At 56.8% G+C, this 18,773-nt stretch overlaps 1 protein-coding gene across 3 annotated transcripts in view; it reads right to left on the bottom strand.

Annotated features, from left to right (window-relative positions):
* SHANK2 (SH3 and multiple ankyrin repeat domains 2) overlaps nucleotides 1-18,773 on the bottom strand; it is a 619,022-nt gene that overhangs the window by 476,775 nt on the left and 123,474 nt on the right. For all 3 annotated transcript variants that reach the window (XM_071217914.1, XM_058304998.2, XM_071217913.1), the window contains 3 exons: nucleotides 14,129-14,332; nucleotides 7,160-7,231; nucleotides 4,403-4,511 (listed from right to left, as the gene is read on the bottom strand). In XM_071217914.1, coding sequence (XP_071074015.1) covers nucleotides 4,403-4,511; nucleotides 7,160-7,231; nucleotides 14,129-14,332 — 385 coding nt within the window. The remainder of the gene's footprint in view (nucleotides 1-4,402; nucleotides 4,512-7,159; nucleotides 7,232-14,128; nucleotides 14,333-18,773) is intronic.

Raw genomic sequence — 18,773 nt, 5'->3', positions numbered from 1 at the left:
TCTGCTTGGAAGCTGCTGCCAATTAAATTTAAGAGAGACGACAAAGAGAGGTGTGCCACATGGTAACCACATAGGAGGGGGGAGTGCCTGGCAGCATGAGCACAAGGAGGGGTCACTCACACCCCCAAACTTCAAGGGACAGAAGAGCACCCCACAAATGAGGACCGAGTGCCGCCGTATCCAGTGTGATGCACCCCTTAGTACCCCCAAGCCCTGTGACCAAAGCCGACGGAAAACGCCAACAGCCCAACCCAGGAAGGACCAACAAAGGCGGAATCTTCAAGAATGAAGGTTTGGGTCACCCCACCTGGCGAAGACCCACGGCCAGCTGAGGTGCTCGTTGAGGGTCAAGGGAACACGGAACGGGCAGTGGAAGGAGGGGGTGAAAATCCAAACTACGAGCACAAGACCAGTTCCCGAAACGAGGACTGAATAGTCGTGAGTCCCTCCTCCCTGCTTTGTTAGGAGCAGGACATAAAACAAATACCTTTCTTCTCTTCCCTAACCTTCCCGCTCATCATACGGCAGAAGTTGTATTGGTTTTATGTCATAGTATCTAAGGATGTCAAGTTTAAGCGTGAAAATTACCCAAGGACTCGTCCCCTATTCTTGAGGGGTTTGGTGTATTTCTGGTCGTATGCAGGACAGTTGAGTATTGTTAGAAAATAGGCATACATATATATTTCTGTTATTGTTTTCATTTAGGGTCTGAGTACGGTTTAAGGCTGCCACTTTGACACGGGGTGGACTGCCAGGCTCGTGTGTAAAAGCAGCCGTGTACCGGTGCCCAGCTGTCAAGTCAAGCAAGCCCTGGGCTGACTGTAATGCGCAGGCGTTTCGTGGACTTTACTCAGCAGGGAGTTGATTGCACGGCTGGCGACATCTACAGCCAACTGAGGAGCTGCCCGCGGCAGTGAGCGACGTCCCGTCCATGAGCTGAAGGGAAGTGATTTCAGCACCAGGGAGAGGACCCGTCTCTACTTCAGATCTCCAGGTCTCCCGGGGAACTCAGCCAGGACCTTCACCGCAGCCAGCGTACAGCCTGCCCCGTGTGCCTCCCCACGGTTGTGGGGACAATGGGATGAAACCCCACCTCCTGCCATTCTGTTTCGCTAGTCCTGTGAGCTCGAGGACGTTTCCCTCCGGCCACCCCACCAATGGCCCCGCGGCCAGTCCTGCAGCCCTCACTCCTTCCCCCACACCCCTACCTGAAGCCCTCTTGCCGGGGCGGCGCTAAGCTCTGGACACAAGAGTGAACAAGATGTCCTGGCAGGATGAGCCTGTGAAAGCTGACAGGTGAGGGGCAGAGATGACGGGGCTGCCGGAGACAGGGGCTGGAGATGCGGTTTGAGTGAGACCCAGGTGTGCTCCCACGCCAGTTTCCAGGGAGAAGGATGTTCCGGAAGATGGGGGAGAGAGCAAAGGACTGGGGGGACATGCACTCTGGGGGCCTAGAAGGAACAGCCTGGACGCCAGAGTGGCCGGAGTGAGGGGCGAGGGTCAGCGGTTAGCGCCGAGCTCGGGGGGGCGGGGAAGCTTGGACCCCTGGGACTCACAGCTGTGGCTTTTAACCTGAGTTTGACGGCAAGTCAGTCTCTGCTGAAGCAGGTGGCGCAAGCTCTGAGTCACACCTTTGAAGGAATTCTTGGGCTTGTGTGTGAAGGAGAGCACGGGGCGGGGGGTTGGGGGGCCGTGACCTAGAGTGGGGGCAGCAGCCAGACCCGCCACGGGGTCAGCACGCAGTCTGGGGAGAGGACAGTGGCGCCGACCGGGTGGAAGTGCTGCTGGTGAGCTTGGATTCCGGCTATTTTGAAAAGGAAAGCCAGGGGCACTGGCTGAGGGCAGCAGGGCATGCAGTGGCAGAGACCCGAGGGTCCCTCCAAGCTCCTCGGCCGGACAGCCGGTCTGGCCGACCTGAACCGCAGGAACTTATCGGCTCACAGCTTCGGAGGCTGGAGGCCAAAATCAAGGTGTTGCAGGCCACACCCTCCGCAGAGTCAGCCGTGAGCCAGGGGAGGTTCAGTGTCCACCCACCACCTGTCACATGGCTCAGCATCCTCCTGTCACATGGCTCAGCATTTCCTGTCACATGGCTTAGCATCCACCCATTACATGGCTCAGCATCCGCCTGTCACATGGCTCAGCATTTCCCCTGTCATGTGGTTCAGCATTTCCTCTGTCACATAGCTCAGTGTCCACCCATTACATGGCTCAGTGTCTGCCATCATGTGGCTCAGAGTCCACCCATTACCTGGCTTAGTGTCTGCCCGTCACATGGCTCATTGTCCATCTGTCACGTCTCAGCACATCCTCTGTCACATGGCTTAGCATTTGCCCACCATGTGGCTCAGCATCTGCCTGTCACATGGCTCAGCATTTCCTCTGTCACGTGGCTCAGCATCTGCCCACCACATGGCTCAGCGCCCACCATCACGTGGCTCAGTCGTTGCCTGTCATGTGACTTGGCATCTACCCATCACAGGGCTCAGTGTTCACCTGTCTATGGCTCAGCATCCGCTCGTCATGTGACTCAGTGTTCACCTCTGTTACGTGGCTCAGATCCACCTGTCACGTGGCCATTTGTCTCCTCCTGTGTCCTGCCCTCTCCAACCTCTGTGTGTACACTTCCTCTACTCCCAAGGCCCCAGGTGTGTTGGAGAAAGGCCCACCTGCTTCACTTTGACCTCATCTTAACAATCCCACTTATAAATGAGTCCACACCCCCAGGGCCCGGGAAGGACGCAGGCATGAACTTGGGGGACCACGATCCAATCCACACCGATGGGGGCAGACACAAGCTTGGAGGGAGAGAGTCAAGAACCCCACTTTCGACAGGCTAAGTTTGTGGTGCTGGTCAGCAGGCGTGGATGTGGATGGAGTGGCTGAAGAGGCAAGTCTGCTGGTCAGGGGAGGAGCGGGCAGGCCCCTCATGACCTGGCAGCACCGGTCATGGCCTGCGGTCAATGCTTCGGCCCCTCTGACATGCAGGTGCCTCACTGGCACACTGACAGGGACGCGGTGGCATGCGCTGACCCACGCTGGCACCCGAGAGGAGAGGGAATGGGGTTGGCCATGCATCTGACCAAAGGGAATGCTCTCAAGCCTGGACATCCCCAAGCCTGGAGCACCCCCAAGCCTGGAGCGTCCCCAAGCCTAGAATGTCCCCAAGTCTAGAGTACCCCCAAGCCTAGTGTCCCCAAACCCAGAGTGTCCCCAAGCCCAGAGTGTCCCCAAGCCTAGAGCTCCCCAAGCCTAGAACTCCCCAAGCCTGGAGCATTCCCAAGCCTAGAATGTCCCCAAGTCTAGAGTGCCCCCAAGCATGGAGCACGCCCAAGCCTAGTGCCCCCAAACCCAGAGCGTCCCCAAGTCTAGAATGTCCTCAAGTCTAGGGCACCCCCAAGCCTAGAGCGTCCCCAAGCCTAGAGCGTCCCTGAGCCCAGAGCTCCCCAAGCCTAGAGCTCCCCAAGCCTAGAGCTCCCCAAGCCTAGAGCGTCCCCAAGCCTAGAGCTCCCCAAGCCTAGAGCTCCCCAAGCCTAGAGCGTCCCCAAGCCTAGAGCTCCCCAAGCCTAGAGCGTCCCCAAGCCTAGAGCTCCCCAAGCCTAGAGCTCCCCAAGCCTAGAGCTCCCCAAGCCTAGAGCGTCCCCAAGCCTAGAGCGTCCCCAAGCCTAGAGCGTCCCCAAGCCTAGAGCTCCCCAAGCCCAGAGCGCCCACCTTCCTGGCCGAACCCACTGAGCTGGCACCTGGACTCTCCCAGAGCTGCACACAGCTCCCCCCAGGTCTTGGCCTTCTGCCTGCCAACGTCAGCTGCTGTCCCTCCCCTCAGTCCCCTCCCAGGGGACACTGAGCAACGTCCACAGACACTGCCAACCGTCCCACGCCCCAACAGCCCCCAGCACCGGCTCGTGCAGCCCCACCTTTGCGCCGTCGGGAAACCCCAAATGCCTGGAGCTCCAGGGCCATTTTTCTCCAAGGAATGGCAGGAGGCCCCGTGCCCAGGGGCCTGGCTTCCAGCACGGGAGCAAGGTGCTCGCCTGGAGTTGTGCGTCCACCTGGGTGTCCCTGCCCGGGCAGAGGCCAGGCGCCCATCGCGACGTTTATAAAAACGTGCAGCCTGAGAATGAGGCTTTAGGAGGCCACGTGCCCAGGCGCAAACCAGCTGGGCCCAACATCTCCATATGCAGAAGCCAGTCATTCATTCATTCGTTCACTCTACAAATACGTATTCAGCACCTACTACGCGGCGGGAGGCCGCGCTGAGCCAGTACCACTCTGGCCTTTCGGATGCAGAGCTCACCCGAGGGAGGAAGCAGTTTGAAAAGCCAAATCAACGTACAGGTTACGGGGCTCACGGCTAACGCGCGTGGCGACCACCTTGTCCAGCTGAACTTCTACAAATACACACCTCCCGTCTCCAGGTCGTGGAAGTTGGGATCCAGGCCACGGTCGAGCATCTTGACCACTTTCTCCACCGCGCGGTGCTGAATGTGATCCATGCATTTTTTCAGGTTGGTCTAAAGAGGAAAACAGTAACAGAGAAACGTCTTCAAAGGAGTGTCCCCACAGGCTATGGGAAGGGACCCGTGGGGTGCATCCCAGCCTCTCCACGCAGGGGAGCCACCCCTCGATGCAGGGCTCCGTGGCCACCCTGGGGTGCTGAGCAGTGGCACCCCAGGACCACGCAGAGTCCAGCACATGGCAGGGGTAGCCGGCCTGCCCTGGCCGTGCTTAGAAAACTGCCCCCGCTCGCCGTCCCTGCCAAGAGCTGCCAGGATGTCCCTTCGTTCCCGAAAGCCACCCAGAGCGCTTTGAGGAAGGGTGGCGTCCGGGGCCCATCCGAGGCCTCCGGGGTCCACCTGTGCAGAGCAAAGCCAAGGCGTGGGTCTTTCAAAGAGGCAGCTGCGATGGAAGACAAATAGGCAGCTGCACATGCAGCTGAGTCCACTTTATGGCTAACCCCGGGACCTCGCGGGCAGGCTCAGGGATGCCTGGTCAGCTAGTGGGTCAAGGCCCAGGGAGGAACTCATTTCTGATGAGGCCAAGATGACCAGGAGCTCAGCCTTGGCTGGGAGGCCCCCTCCCAGCTTTGCCCAGCCTCATCTGAAAGAAAAATTAAAAGATCTGCTGCCCATCGAGCTGACGGCCCGGGCCCTCGGACACGGGTACCTGCTCTGCCTCCGCCTGCTGAGCCTGTGTGCTCTTAGTCGGTCCACTTCTCTGCCCCCGCTCCCCTTCTCTCCTGAACACACTGGAGGAGAGAAACTGTGGTTCCTAACACACACCACCGGCCCTGCGGCATCCCACGAGGCTGGACCGGCCCTGCCCGTTCCTCATGGGAACCAGAAATTAACAAATACCCCAGGAATGGAGAGACAACTTGGTTTCACTTAAAAATGGCCACTGCTCTTTACTAATCAATGCTTTTTTTTAGTTCGCAAACTCGATTTTATCTACACATTGGAGGAAATAAAAAAAAAACAAAGAGAGAGGCCCAGATCTTGGGGTCTTAAAATTCCGTTGCCTGGGCTGATTCCAGGCTGGGGTGGGTAAAGTATGAGATAAGCCTGGAAGAAATTGTGCAGGAAATAAGTCAGGAAGGGCCACCACTGGCCACATCTGGGGCCATCTGAATAAAAATAGATCATGATATTAATAGATTATACCCTATAAGCAAAACCCACGTGTCCAAGCTCAAGTCAACAGGGAAATACGGAGCAGGGGAAGCCTGCTGCGTGCAGGTGAGCTCACCTGGGCACGGCCTCTCGGGGGCCCGTCGGCAGCTTCCCTGGGGGATGCTGTCAAGTTCCCCTTGATAACCCCGGGTGGGGCGGATGGGGAGGGGGAGATGGCAGGATGCAGCCCTTGGGGTCACCGCATCCTCCTTCACACATGCAGCATCCCAGAGATAGAGAGCAAGAGCCGATGCCAAGGACCAGGAGGCTGTCGGCTTTTGTAAGGGTGCTGACTGGGGTAAAAGCTTACAAGGCCAGGGAAAGGCCAACTCAAGGCGCCGTCAGAGGTACTTTCTCACAAAGCCAGCTGCCATGTGCCAAGCAAGATGGTGGGCGAGGGCGGCCGGTTTCAGCCTCTTCCCCCGAGGCCCCGTGGGCCCAGCGTCTTCGCAGGCTCAGCAGCAGCTGGCACAGTCTCTCAGTGCTTCCTCTCTCTCCCGGCACGGGGCTCGCTTCTCTCCAGGCCTTCTCTATCAATCTCAGCTCTTCTAGTCTCTTCCCAAGGTCAGCAGCAAACCAGCAGGCCAATGGCTCGTCTTCCCCAGGGCCCGGGATCAAAAGCGACAGAGCTCTCTCTTCCCGTGGGTCTATCTCGAGTGAGGGCCCCCTTTATATCAGACCCACCAAGGGAGTGAGGACGCAACCTGAGTCACATCCTAGTGACGTCGTCGAGTCAAAGGGAGCCCTCACGGTGATCTTACAGGGAATCCAATCAAGGACCCCTCAGCGGAGTCCAGTACGACCAAAGGGTACCACACCCAGAGGAAAAGATTAGTATACAGCCATGACCTTTCTCTTTTTGGGGATTCATAAAATAATCTCAAACTGTCATGTTACAACGTAGCAATGGCTCAGCCAGGGTGGCCACCCCTTCCCGAGAACGCCCAGAAGGAGACAATTACAAACACAGGTCCACTCCAGGGAGGGACAGTGTTTCATCCCCACGTGGTCATCAGAGGTGCCTCTTTTCCACAGGAGGCGCCGGTGCTGAGGTGTAAGGGGCAATTCTGGCCGACACCCTGCTCGGCTCAGAGGAGTGCATCCCGTGCTCCAGCCAGGTCCACGGGGGCCATGCCCGCAGACCGCCTGCTGTGCCCGGGCCCCCCGGGAACTGGCCGCCTCCCTCCCCCCTTGCCCACAGCAGGTGTCCACAGCCTTCTTCAAAGCCCAGCTCAGAGCCACAGCCTCCAAGGCGCCTTCCTGGGGTAACAGTGGGATGTGCCCCCCTCTACCTGCACAGAGGGTGGGTCTCCTGCCAGGCGTGGCCCCCCCACCGCGGGTATCCCAGCCCCGCCCCGCGCCAGGCCCCAGCAGGTAGGGCAGGCTGCTTCGAGGAGGGCCCTCTGACCTGACACAGGCCGGAGGGCTGGTGAAAGAACCTCAGAGAAAAGACAGTGGCCCGGGGAAGCCCCAAGGTCACGCCCACACACCTTTGCGTGTAGCTTGGCCAGCTGCTTCTCGTCCAGGTTGGGTTGTTTATACACACGCTTCTTGTATCGAAACTGGCCGGACACAGAAAAAAGAGAGAAAGAAAACAGGTTAACGCTTTCACACGGCTGTTCAGAAAAAAACGTGGGCCTTTTCCTCGGCGAAGCTGCTCTGAGCAAACTCCCCAAGTTTTAAGTAAACGACCTCAATTCTCGCCACGCAGCCCATGGCATCATCAGCGCTTTTGCCAGCCCTGCAGCAGCTTGGCTAAAAAGCCACAAACAAAGCACAAGCGGGGACATTCTGGCTCCTCGGGTGACCTTGTGTCCTTCCAGGAGAACTTGCCTGCCTTTACCGCGGCGCCTCAGCAGCTCTGCTCTCTGTCCTCAGCCTTGCTACGTGTGAAATTAAGCAGCGCGTTAGATGCCCAGGCGTGCTGGAGCTGCCTCGCCCCCCAGCCTTTGCCTCAGTTGCCTCCACGCTGCAGCGTCTCCTGTGAACTGAAGAGGACGTTGCGTGGACCGAGGAGAGCACCTTTTACTTGCTGGGATGTAGTAAGAAAGCCAGAGTGGAAAGCCAAGCGCCACAGTCGGCCCTGCAGCTCTCTATCGCTTTCCCCACACCTCCCCTGTCCCCCAGGGGCCGCCAGCTCCTTTGGGGGTCACACAGAAGCGAGCTAAGCCTTCCAGAGGGTGGAGGCCTGTGAGCAGGGCTTGGAATCGGGGACGGTCACTGGGACTTTGAATCCAGCCGGGCCCTGGGCCTCGGCAGACTTGCAGCTCCTGCCCTCTGGTTTATTGGACTCACCCTGGCCAGCTAGCAGGGAGGTGAAGAAGGTCAACCACCACACCAGGGGGCCAAGAGTGCCTACAGCTGCAAGCAGGAGGATTGCATCCAGCATCCATGTGGAATCTAAGCCCCCTCTTGATATAGAGGTGGAGTGGACATCACCACCCCAGGGTCCACAGGATGGCGGAATAGAGTATGGATTAGAGTGGACTTGCTGGTATTCTACTATGGAACTACTATGACTAGTAATAGAAGAAATTGTAGCATTGATGTGGAGAAAGTAGCCAAAGTAGCTGCTGAGAGTAGGAAGAGGGAAGAAGAGATGTGATGTGGGGGCATTTTCAGGACTTGGAGTTGTCCTGGGTGGTGCTGCAGGGACAGATGCTGGACACTGTGTGTCCTGCCATGGCCCACTGGGTGGACTGGGGGAGAGTGTAGACTACAATGTAAACCACTATCCATGCGGTGCAGCAGTGCTCCAAGATGTATTCACCAAATGCAATGAATGTGCCACGATGATGAAGGACATTGTTGATGTGGGAGGAGTGGCGGGGGGGGGGCGGTATATGGGAACTTCATATATATTTTAATGTAACATCTAAAAAGAGAATTAAAAGAGAAAAAAAAAAATCTCTCTTCTATTGCCAGGCTGATGAGCTGAGTAGTGATGAGCCAGACCCCTTCCCCATCCCGGCCTCAGTTTCCTTCCCTGTCACCCGGGGATGATGGACACTTCCCAGGGCGGCCCTGGGGGCTGAAGGCGAGCTCCTGGGCACAGAGCCTGCACCCAACACGTGTTACTTGATCCCTCCCTCTTCCACCTCCCTTGATATCTTCACACTCCAAGGGTTTTAAACATGAGCACAGAAAGAGCAAAAATGCAGCTGGATAAAAAAAGATGTTGCAGGGAAGTGAGTAAGCTGATCCCAAAACTTAAATTCTAATCCACTATAAAGTTTCCAAGAAGACCAACAAAAGGGCAATTCAACAGAGAGACGAAATTCCATTTTTGCACAGATTGAAACTAGATTTTTTTTTTGAAAGTGCCAGAATCAGCCAGCTTGAAAATCAGCAAGTTGAGTGTAACTCGAGCTGCAGGGGGCCCTGGATAAGGCGTGTTGAGCTGCCCACGTCGAGCATCTGGAATTGCAAGGGGGAGAGACCCAGGCCCCTTGCGGGATCTCCCCCTCTCAAATCTAGACTCAGTCAGTTCCGCCACGCCCTGCCCTGCCCAGGGTGGCTCCCAAACTCTCCCATCCCTCGGGCCCCATCTTTGACAACTACGGCTCTCCCCATCAGGAGAGACTGAGAGCGGCCACAGAAAACGGACGAGGGTTCCTAAGAGGTCAACTCGGTGGGCACTTGTTCCGGGTATAAAAATACACCCCAGGAGCTACGACAGGTCCCTCTAGAGCCATAACATTCACAGCTCACACCTCTCTGCACACCTTGTCCTGTTTTACCACAACTGTCCAATGAAAGAGTTAATCCCATGCCTGCTCCTAAGTGTCCCTCTCCAGGTCCACCTCAGGGGTCCAGAGCAGACCGGCTGGCGGGAGGACGGGCCAAGGACTCGAATAAACGCAGCAACGAGGACCAAGCGGCAGCCGCGGCTCCCCGTCCAGGTGCTCGCCAGCCCTCGAGCTGAACGCTTGTCTCGGAGAATTGGGGTCACCCGTGAGGTTGGTGCTGACGCCACCCCAACCTGAGGGCTTGGGAGCCCGGGCTCTCCCAGCGTCTCCCTCGGGGAGACGCTCGTGGCTGCGCAGCTCAAGGCCGGCCCTAGCAGACGCCTGCGCTCCCAGGGCCCGAGGAGCACGCTGCGTGGGGCAGCTCACGCGCAGACCCCTCGCCCTCGGCTCAGAGGGCTCTCCGGCAGGACTTTCGGAAGGGGGGCACGGCCTTCTCGGGTAGCCCCCACTTTCCTGCACCTCCTCCTGCTCACCCCTCAGGGGCTGGAGTGTACAGGTGACTGAGAGGGGCCCTCAGTTCAGCCCACCTACTCAAGAGTCTTCCCAACCCAGAGCAGAGCCTGCTAGAGGGGACCTACTGGCATTCGGCGTGGACTTACTGCAATTCTAGCAACGGAAGAAATGACATCCCCGATGTGGAGACAGTGGTCACTGGAGGTGCGGAAGGCAGGGGAGGGAAAAAGAGCTGCAATATGGGGGCATTTTGAGGACTTGGGATTGTCCTGAGTGCCACAGCAAACACAGATTTAGGACATTACATATCCTGCCATAACCTGCAGAACGGAGCGGGAGAGAGGGTGAACTACAGTGTGAACTGTAGTCCACGCTGGGTGAAAATGCTCCAAAACGTGTTCAACAATTGCGATGAACGTACCATGCTAATGAAGGAAGTTGCTGGTGTGGGGAAAGGTGGGAGGTGTGGGGAGTGGGTCCTGTGGGAATCTTGTGTTTATTTGTGCAGTATTTTATGTAGTTGGAGTATCTTTTTTTTTTTTTAACTTTAAATATTACTTTTATTTCAATGGAAAATAGTTTCTGCACTGTAAAGAATTCTTTTTTTTTTCCCCAACTATTTATTTTTTTTTTACTTTTTTTAAAAAATTACATTAAAAAAAAATGAGGTCCCATTCAACCCCACCGCCCCTGCCCCCCACTCCCCCCACAGCAACACTCTCTTCCATCATCATGACACATCCATTGCACCTGGTAAGTTCATCTCTGAGCATCACTGCACCCCATAGTCAATGGTCCACATCATAGCCCAGACTCTCTCACGTTCCATCCAGTGGGCCCTGGGGGGATCTACAGCGTCCCGTAATTGTTCGTGAAGCACTATCCAGGACAACTCCACGTCCCGAAAACGCCTCCACATCTCATCTCTTCCTCCCGTTCCCCACACCCAGCAGCCCCCATGGCTACCGTTCCCACACCCATTCCACATTTTCTCTGTGGACATTGGATTGGTTGTGTCCACTGCACACCTATGTCAAGTGAGGGCTTAGATTCCACATGGGTACTGGATGCACTCTTCCCGCTTCTAGTTGTAGACACTCTAGGCTCCATGTTGTGGTGGTTGACCTTCTTCAACTCCATGTTAGCTGAGTGGAGTAAGTCCAATAAATCAAAGTGTAGGAGCTGAAGTCTATTGAGGCTCTGGGCCTGGGTGTCATATTATCAGTCCAGAGATTGGGAAGTGGACGTGGCTCAATTGATAGAGCGTCCGTCTTCCATGTGGAGGGTCCAGGGTTCGATCCCCAGGGCCTCTTGACCTGTGTGGTGAGCTGGCCCACAGGCAGTGCTGCCACGTGCTCAAGGAGTGCCGTGCCACACAGGGGCACCCCTGCATAGGGGTGTCCCATGCACAAGGAGTGCGCCCGCAAGGAAAGCCGCCCCACTTGAAAAAAGCGCAGCCTGCCCAGAAGTGGTGCCTCACACATGGACAGCTGATGCGGCAAGATGATGCAACAAAAAGAGATGCAGTTTCCCAGCACTGCCAGATACTGCAAGCGGACACAGAAGAACACATAGCAAATGGACACAGAGAGCAGTTATCGGGGGGAAGGGGAGAAAAATAAATAAAATAATCTTTAAAAAAAAATACATATATATATATACAAATATTAAAAAAAAAAAAAAGAGTAGAGCCTGGCCACCGTCCCCTCACCCAGATCTTCCACCAGTACAGAAGTTCGAAGTCCCTGAGCATGTGGCACTGCTAGACCGTCGTGCTCAGTTCTCCCCCATGGAAGCGTGGGCGCTGAGAGCCGGGGGCTGGCCGTCGGTACCTGCTGGACATGGCTGGGAAGCGTCTGGGACCCGCAGGCCGCGACAAGGGATGCACCCATGGACACCGTGATGTAGTGAACCGCGGTCTCCGAAAAGGTAAGTTCACGGCCCACCTCAGTCCCACGAGGCTGACCCTGTCTGAACTGGGATCTCTGACGATGCGATTATTTAAGGTGAAGTGAACTGGACTCCGGGGGCTTAATCAAGAAGAGGATGCTTCTCTTTCAGGACCCAGAGAGAGAGAGACCATGTGACGGAGGGGGGGGCGAGTCCCAGGCGTCCTGCCACACCAGGACATGTGGACCCCAGGGGGGCGCAGCCCTGCCGACGCCTTAACTTCCAACTTCGGATCTCCAGGAGCGTGAGATAAATTGCTATTGCTCGAGTCAGTGAGACGGGTAGGGCAGCCCCAGAGAAGACAGACAGACGCCCACTTGATAGACACACCACCGAGGCCAGGAGGGCCGAGTGACATGCCCTGAGCTGTGCAGCTTCCGGGCGGCACCCGTCTTCTCCTGCTGAGAAGCTCCTCCCCTGGTTCCACATGCGGTCCTCGGCTGCGGGGATTCCAATAGCCTCGGCCCGGCAGTCGTTGGAGAAGCCGGGGACGGGCCGATGAGGTGGCGGCACCTTCTGAAACATGTCCATGACATCAGCGTCGTATCTGGCAGCATCACAGAACCTAGCAGGTGGCCCGGATGCCAGCTACGATTCCACACGTGCAGACTCGCCTCGTTTGACCAAGAAGTCATGTAATAACTCTTCCTATATTAACAATTTTGTGTGTGCATATTTGTACATTTATAAATACATAAACTCAGTAAATATACACTGATCTATATAATTAGGTGTCCATGGGTTCATGATTGTTTAACCACTTATGGGTTTGCCATTTTTCTGGATTATCTCTTTTTAACCCCCACCTAATACAAACTTACTTTAAACCTTTCTGTGTTGTTTGGTTTTGTTTTTGTTTTTTAAAGATACATAGATCATAAGAAATGATATCTTAAAAAATATAAGAGGTTTTTCCCATATACCCCACACGCCCCCCACCCCACTCTTCCCACATCAACAACCTCTTTCATCATCGTGGCACATTCATTGCACTTGGTGAATACATCTTGGAGCACTGCTGCACCACGTGGATTATAGTTTACATTGTAGTTTACACTCTCCCCCAGCCCATTCAGTGAAATATGGCAGGATATATGATGTCCAGGATCTGTCCCTGTAATATCATTTAGGACAACTCCAAGTCCAGAAAATGCCCCCACAACACCTCGTCTTCCCTCTCCCTGCCCTCAGTGATTGCTGAGGGCAGGGAAGTAGATGTGGCTCAACTGATAGAGCATCCACCTACCATATAGGAGGTCCAGGGTTCGAACCCAAGGCCTCCTGACCCGTGTGATGAGCTAGCCCATGCACGGTGCTGATGTGCACAAGGAGTGCCGTGCCATACAGGGGTGTCCCCCACATAGGGGAGCCCCACGCATAAGGAGTGCGCCCTGAAGGAGAGTCATCCCGTGTGAAAAAAGCACAGCCCGCCCAGGAGTGGCGCCACCCACACGGAGCGCTGGCGCAGCAAAATGACACAACAAAAAGAGACACACATTCCCAGTGCCACCGAGAATGCAAGCAGACACAGAAGAACACACAGCGAATGGACACAGAGAGCAGACAATGGGGGGGCGGGGAAGGGGAGAGAAATAAATAAAAAATAAATCTTTTAAAAAAAGAAGTTAAAAATAAATTAATTAATTTAAAAAATAATTATTGGGTGCAAATACATTAATTACATAATTTACTAATTACACTAAAATGTTAATTAGTTATCCTAATGACAATAGCAACTTATTTGAACTATCTGATTAGGCTGAAATTGGTATGCTCAATAATCAGTATTGATTATATTGATTAAATTGCACTAATAATAATGACAGCCTGTGTGTCCTGCCACACCAGGCACACGCTGTTGGAAGCTGTGTGTGCAGGCATGGGGGGCAGCAAGGCAGGGCGGGGGCTCAGCCTGCACTGCCCCTTCCTACATCTCAGCCACCAGAGGAGGACGTCTGAAGGGCACAAGACTGCCCAGGGCGGCCGAAGGACAGGAGAGGAAGCTGGGCGCTGGAGCCCGCTGGCGCCCGAAGGGAAGGCAAGCCCCTGCTGCATGCCAGAGCTCGCCCGTCCTGGCAGAGCAGCTCAAGTCGGACCCATGGCTTGGTCATACCAAGACTTCTCTCCAATGAGTTCGTGAATTCTAAGGCTAAAAATTTGCACGACAGTCTGTAACCCCCAGGGAACAAAATGAGGTGCAGCCTCAAGACCCCCAAATCCAAACGCAACCCGGAGTCACGCTCCGGCTCTCCCCTCCACCACGCCCGGGCCGTGACGCCGTCCCCTCCAGCCCGCGCCCAGCAGTACCTCCAGGGAGGGGATGCCCTGGTCGGCGGGCTGCGGGTACTCCCGCAGGAGCCGCTCCTCGTCCAGGAACTTGCCGTCGCGCCCGTTGCGGGCCGGCTGGAAGAGCCCGTAGTTGAGCACGTCTCTCAGGCTCTGGTTCAGGGAGCACAGGACCCGCTGCTTCGCCACCCACACCGTGGCGCTGGGGTCGAACCGAATGCACTTCTGTGGGGGGGAAGAGAGACGTGGCGTTAGCGCGCCGGCGCCCGGCTCGGACGCGGCGACGGCCCCGCCACTTCTGGGGGTGTCACGAGCTGCATTCACCGATACATTGACAGAGGCATCTGGTGGAGCTCGGGCCAGCGGCTGCTCCGCTCCCCAGGCTGACCACATCTCCAGAATCAGTCCCTGCTGGTCTCGGGCGGGTCGCCCTCCCCGGGGGTGCACTGCCTCCCCACCCCCGGAGCGCCTGATTCGGCAAGCGGGGGCCGGGAACCTGCATTTCCACAAACCTCCAGGTGAGCTGGAGAACCCCGGCTTGAGTACCCAGTGCGTCTCAATCTTTAATCCTCCTGGACATTTCAGATCCACCTGTGTGCCTGGGCTCGTGGCCTTGCTCGTGGAGAGTCCCCAGGCCCGAGCACTTTCACCCCAGCCACTGACCCGGGTAAGAGCTTTAACGTCCCGGACAGCACCCCTGCCTGGGGACCAAGGAAGGCCACTCCAAAATGGGACGTGACAGGCTCGACTGCCCCAGGAGCTAATGTTTCTAAGAGTTCAACACTGGCGGCTGGGCCCAGAAACCGCTCACAAACGCTTTCCAAAACCACGGTGAGATCCGGCAGGACAGCGTGCCGGCCACGTTTGCAAGCCCCGCATCCCTTCCGTGGGACTCCCCGGCAAGCCTGGAAAAGCAGACGCCGCGCCAGATCAGCTTCCAGGCGTGCGGTCTGATCTTTCTTGAATTAAAATTCTATTGCACTGTAGGGCTCCAGAATCTGCTTTATCACATTAAAAGCCGTCAGAAAAAACGAGGTTTGGCCGAATCATCTCAAACCAATTTTCTACCTGGGGATTCGCGCACCAGAGGACACCAAAGGCCCTGCTATAACCGCAAGCCTGGGGACGAGTTCCTCTGTGTCGGGTGAAATGACCGCGCAGCTCCCGGCTCTGAACTCTGCTTCCACACGCAGCCCGGCACTCCCCCGTCTGGGAATCCGACACCGTGTGCCCAAAGGCCCGTGTCTGTCCCTCTCCAATGTCCAAGGCAGAATTCAAGGGTCACTCTCAGAGCTGCTCTGGCGGGGGGAAGCCAGTTGCTCCTTTGGGTGACCTATTTCCAGTCGCACCCCTCCTCCATCCCTAGCTGAGCGAGAAGATATCTGGGAGAAAATAAAGAAAGAGTATCTGGAAACAGAATACAACAAACACCCATGCTGGATGCGGTCAGGGTGATGTCACCGATAACGAGCCAAGTCCCATTTCAGGAATCACTGTTGGCCTCTGGTTCCAACCACCGGGAACCCCAACTCGAGTTCCCTGAGATACAGCCAACCAGTGCCTCAGGCACCCCCCTGCCCTCCGCAAAAGGGTGCCCCAGTGGGTGGGACCTAGAGGAGCAGGTGGCCCTGAGCCACCACCCAGGGAACTGCCATCACCGGTGCCCATCCACTTAGTGGGCAGGGCCAGGGACGCCGAGCTGGGCAACACCCGGGTCAGCCCTGTCCAACGAAGACCATCCTGACCCCCAAAATGCCACGAGTGCCCCCGCGAGAGGAGGAAGCAGGGGCCTGGAGGTCGGACAGACTTGGGCGACTCGCTCTGGGGCTTACCAAGCGCTCACCGTCGGGCACACCCCAGCTCCGGGGCCAACCCCTGGCCTGCACAGGTGATCAACAGACACTGGCTGAATGAATGAACGACTGATGGGGGCACCGCCCGGGCCGCTCTCCAAGTGATGGAAGAAGTAGAGCTCCCTGCTGTGGATATGGACAGAGCGACAGCGAAGGCCAGCACAAGGTCCCCGTGGAGACCCACCGGAAGGCATGAGTACTTCCACCTGGTAGGACGGGCACGGCTTGCACACACAGCTGCAGAGAGAGACGCGGGAGCTGGGGGGGTGGGATTCCAGGTCGAGGACCCCACAGAGGGAGACCAGAGAGGGAAACCTGAAGACCAGGACAAGCCTGGCAAGCGCAGGACCAAGACGGACAGCTGGGGCCTGGCTCGGCCCCTCCTCTTCGCCCTCTTCCCCGTGTGATGCCCAGTACTGCAAAATCCCCCGAGGACTCTGCGAGCCCATGCTGTGCCGTCTTCTAAGCCCCGTGGACTGGGAGCTCCCTTACCAGATGGTCTAAAAGGTGGGCGAGCTGCCGGAAGGCACAGGGGCAGCATGGGCAGGGGCGCAGTGAAGGAGTCCTGGAGTGGCGTCCTCGAGCTGCGGCCGCCTATGGCCCGTGAGCGAGGTCCCGCGCCAGGCACTGCGGTGGGAGGAACCATGGAGGCGGCCGAGACCCGCTCGCGTCCGTCAGAGGCGCTCAGGAACCCGGGAGGTGGAGGGTGGCGATGGCGCTGCTGACCAGGCCGTGACCCGAACGACGACAACGATGTATCGAATCCAAAACCACGGTCAGTGGCACACACAGGCGGGTGCGCTCATTAAGCCCATTTCCCAGGCGAGGCAGCCGAGGCGCGAGACCCCAGGACCCGCCCCGACTTCACGCGTCTAGAACGTCAAGTCTGCCTGTCCCCAAGGCCACGGGGTCCACTGCCACTTTCTGTACCTCTCGCACGCCTCCGTGGCCGCCCTCGTGGCAGGCCAAATATAAATCATGGACCGTCGCTGAGAAAACCGAAGACGACACCTGTGCTCAGGTCATCTGTGTATGGGGGGCAATGACACCTGGGCTGTAAATATGCCCCCCACGTCAGACATCTACAATTAGAGGAGAGGAACACTTCAGCCCCCATAAGAAGGGACAAAGCTGGGGAGACTCTAAATTTTTTTCCCCAAAGTAAGGAAAGCCAAGCCTCTGATGTGCCAAAGTCTCTTAAAAATGAACAGGAGTTAAAACCTCAAAGCAGCTGCCGCGGGTGCTCGGCGGTGGGGGGTACACCGTGAGTGTTAAACACGCTGCAGATTTCCGGGAAAAAGTGCACACGGAGAGCTAACAAACAGGTGTCCTTTAATCTTGTAATTGGGCTTCGGGGAGTATGTACAAAAGAAAACCCTCGCAAGAGCAAAGCACTTTGAACAAAGATTTTCATCCCAGTATAATGTCCATGACAACAAAAACATGGAGCCAGCTCTTGAGCCTGACAAGAGCTGCGAGTGCCTCTAACAGGGCCATGACAACACAAAGGAACAGGCTGACCGAAACCCTAAGCACACGGAGCAGGTAAACAAACGGGAAAACAAGCGCCAGCCAAGGAGCAACGAGGGCCAGCTGTTTGCTGCTGACACCCCAATCTAAGCGCTCCGTCCATCCCAGCCGGCCACCCTCCCAGCGGGCCACCTCCACCACCACCGCCTCCCCAGGCCTCCACTCCTCGTTCCCAGGGCCAACGGCAGGGCCACCGCCCACTCCGGAAACCCAAGAGGAGCCCTTGGCTGCTCCCCGCCCTGGACCTCCGCTGCTCGAGGCTGGTCTACACTCGGGAGCCCTGGGGCCTTTGTCTTCCCACCTGGGCCGCCCGGGGCCGCCAGCCGTTCCCACCTCCGCCGCTCCCCCTGCCGGCGTGCTGAGCTCACCCGCAGGGCTCCTGCGCCCACGGGACTCCCTGCCACCAGCGGCACCCCAGGCCCGTCGCTTCTCTGCTAAGCGCTCAGGGCCCTCGCCCCCACCCAGCGGGCAGGCGAAGGGCTGACGTGGCCCACCCCCGCCCCTCCAGGCCCGCCCTGCCTGTGGATGGCCCCTCCCCGCTCTTACACACACACCCCCGCACCCGCCTTCCAGTAACACCAAACACCACACACACACACCCGCGCCCGCCTTCCAGTAACACCAAACACCACACACACACACACACACACGCACTGGCACATGCACATGTATTCCAGTAACACCAAACACCACACACACACCCGCATTCCAGTAATGCCAAACACCACACACCCGCATTCCAGTAACGCCAAACACACACACACACAGACACACATGCACCCGCACACGCACATGTATTCCAGTAACACCAAACACCACACACACACCCGCATTCCAGTAACACCAAACACACCTACACACACACACACCTTGCACCCGCGTTCTAGTAACACCAAACACACCTACATACGCACGTACCTGTATTCCAGTAACACCAAACAGCACACACACACACCTGCATTCCAGTAATACCAAACACACACACACAATTCCAGTAACACCAAACACCACACCTACACACACACACACATGCACACACCTGCATTCCAGTAACATCAACCACACACGCGCGCACACCCATATTCCAGTAACACCGACCACCACACCCACACCCGGACCTGCATTCCAGTAACACCAAACACCACACACACACACACTCGCAATCCAGTAACACCAAGTACCACACACACGCACCCGCATTCCTGTAATACCAAACCGCTCCCTGGCAATTCCGTGAAAATTCCAGGCTGCGTCTGTGCGCGTGAGCCTCCAGCTGAACACTC

Source organism: Dasypus novemcinctus, chromosome 10 (genome assembly GCF_030445035.2).
Source record: "Dasypus novemcinctus isolate mDasNov1 chromosome 10, mDasNov1.1.hap2, whole genome shotgun sequence".
NCBI classification, from domain to species: Eukaryota; Metazoa; Chordata; class Mammalia; order Cingulata; family Dasypodidae; genus Dasypus; species Dasypus novemcinctus.
The sequence above is the reverse complement of the archived record's forward strand: the minus strand, read 5'-3'. Positions and strand labels throughout refer to the sequence as shown.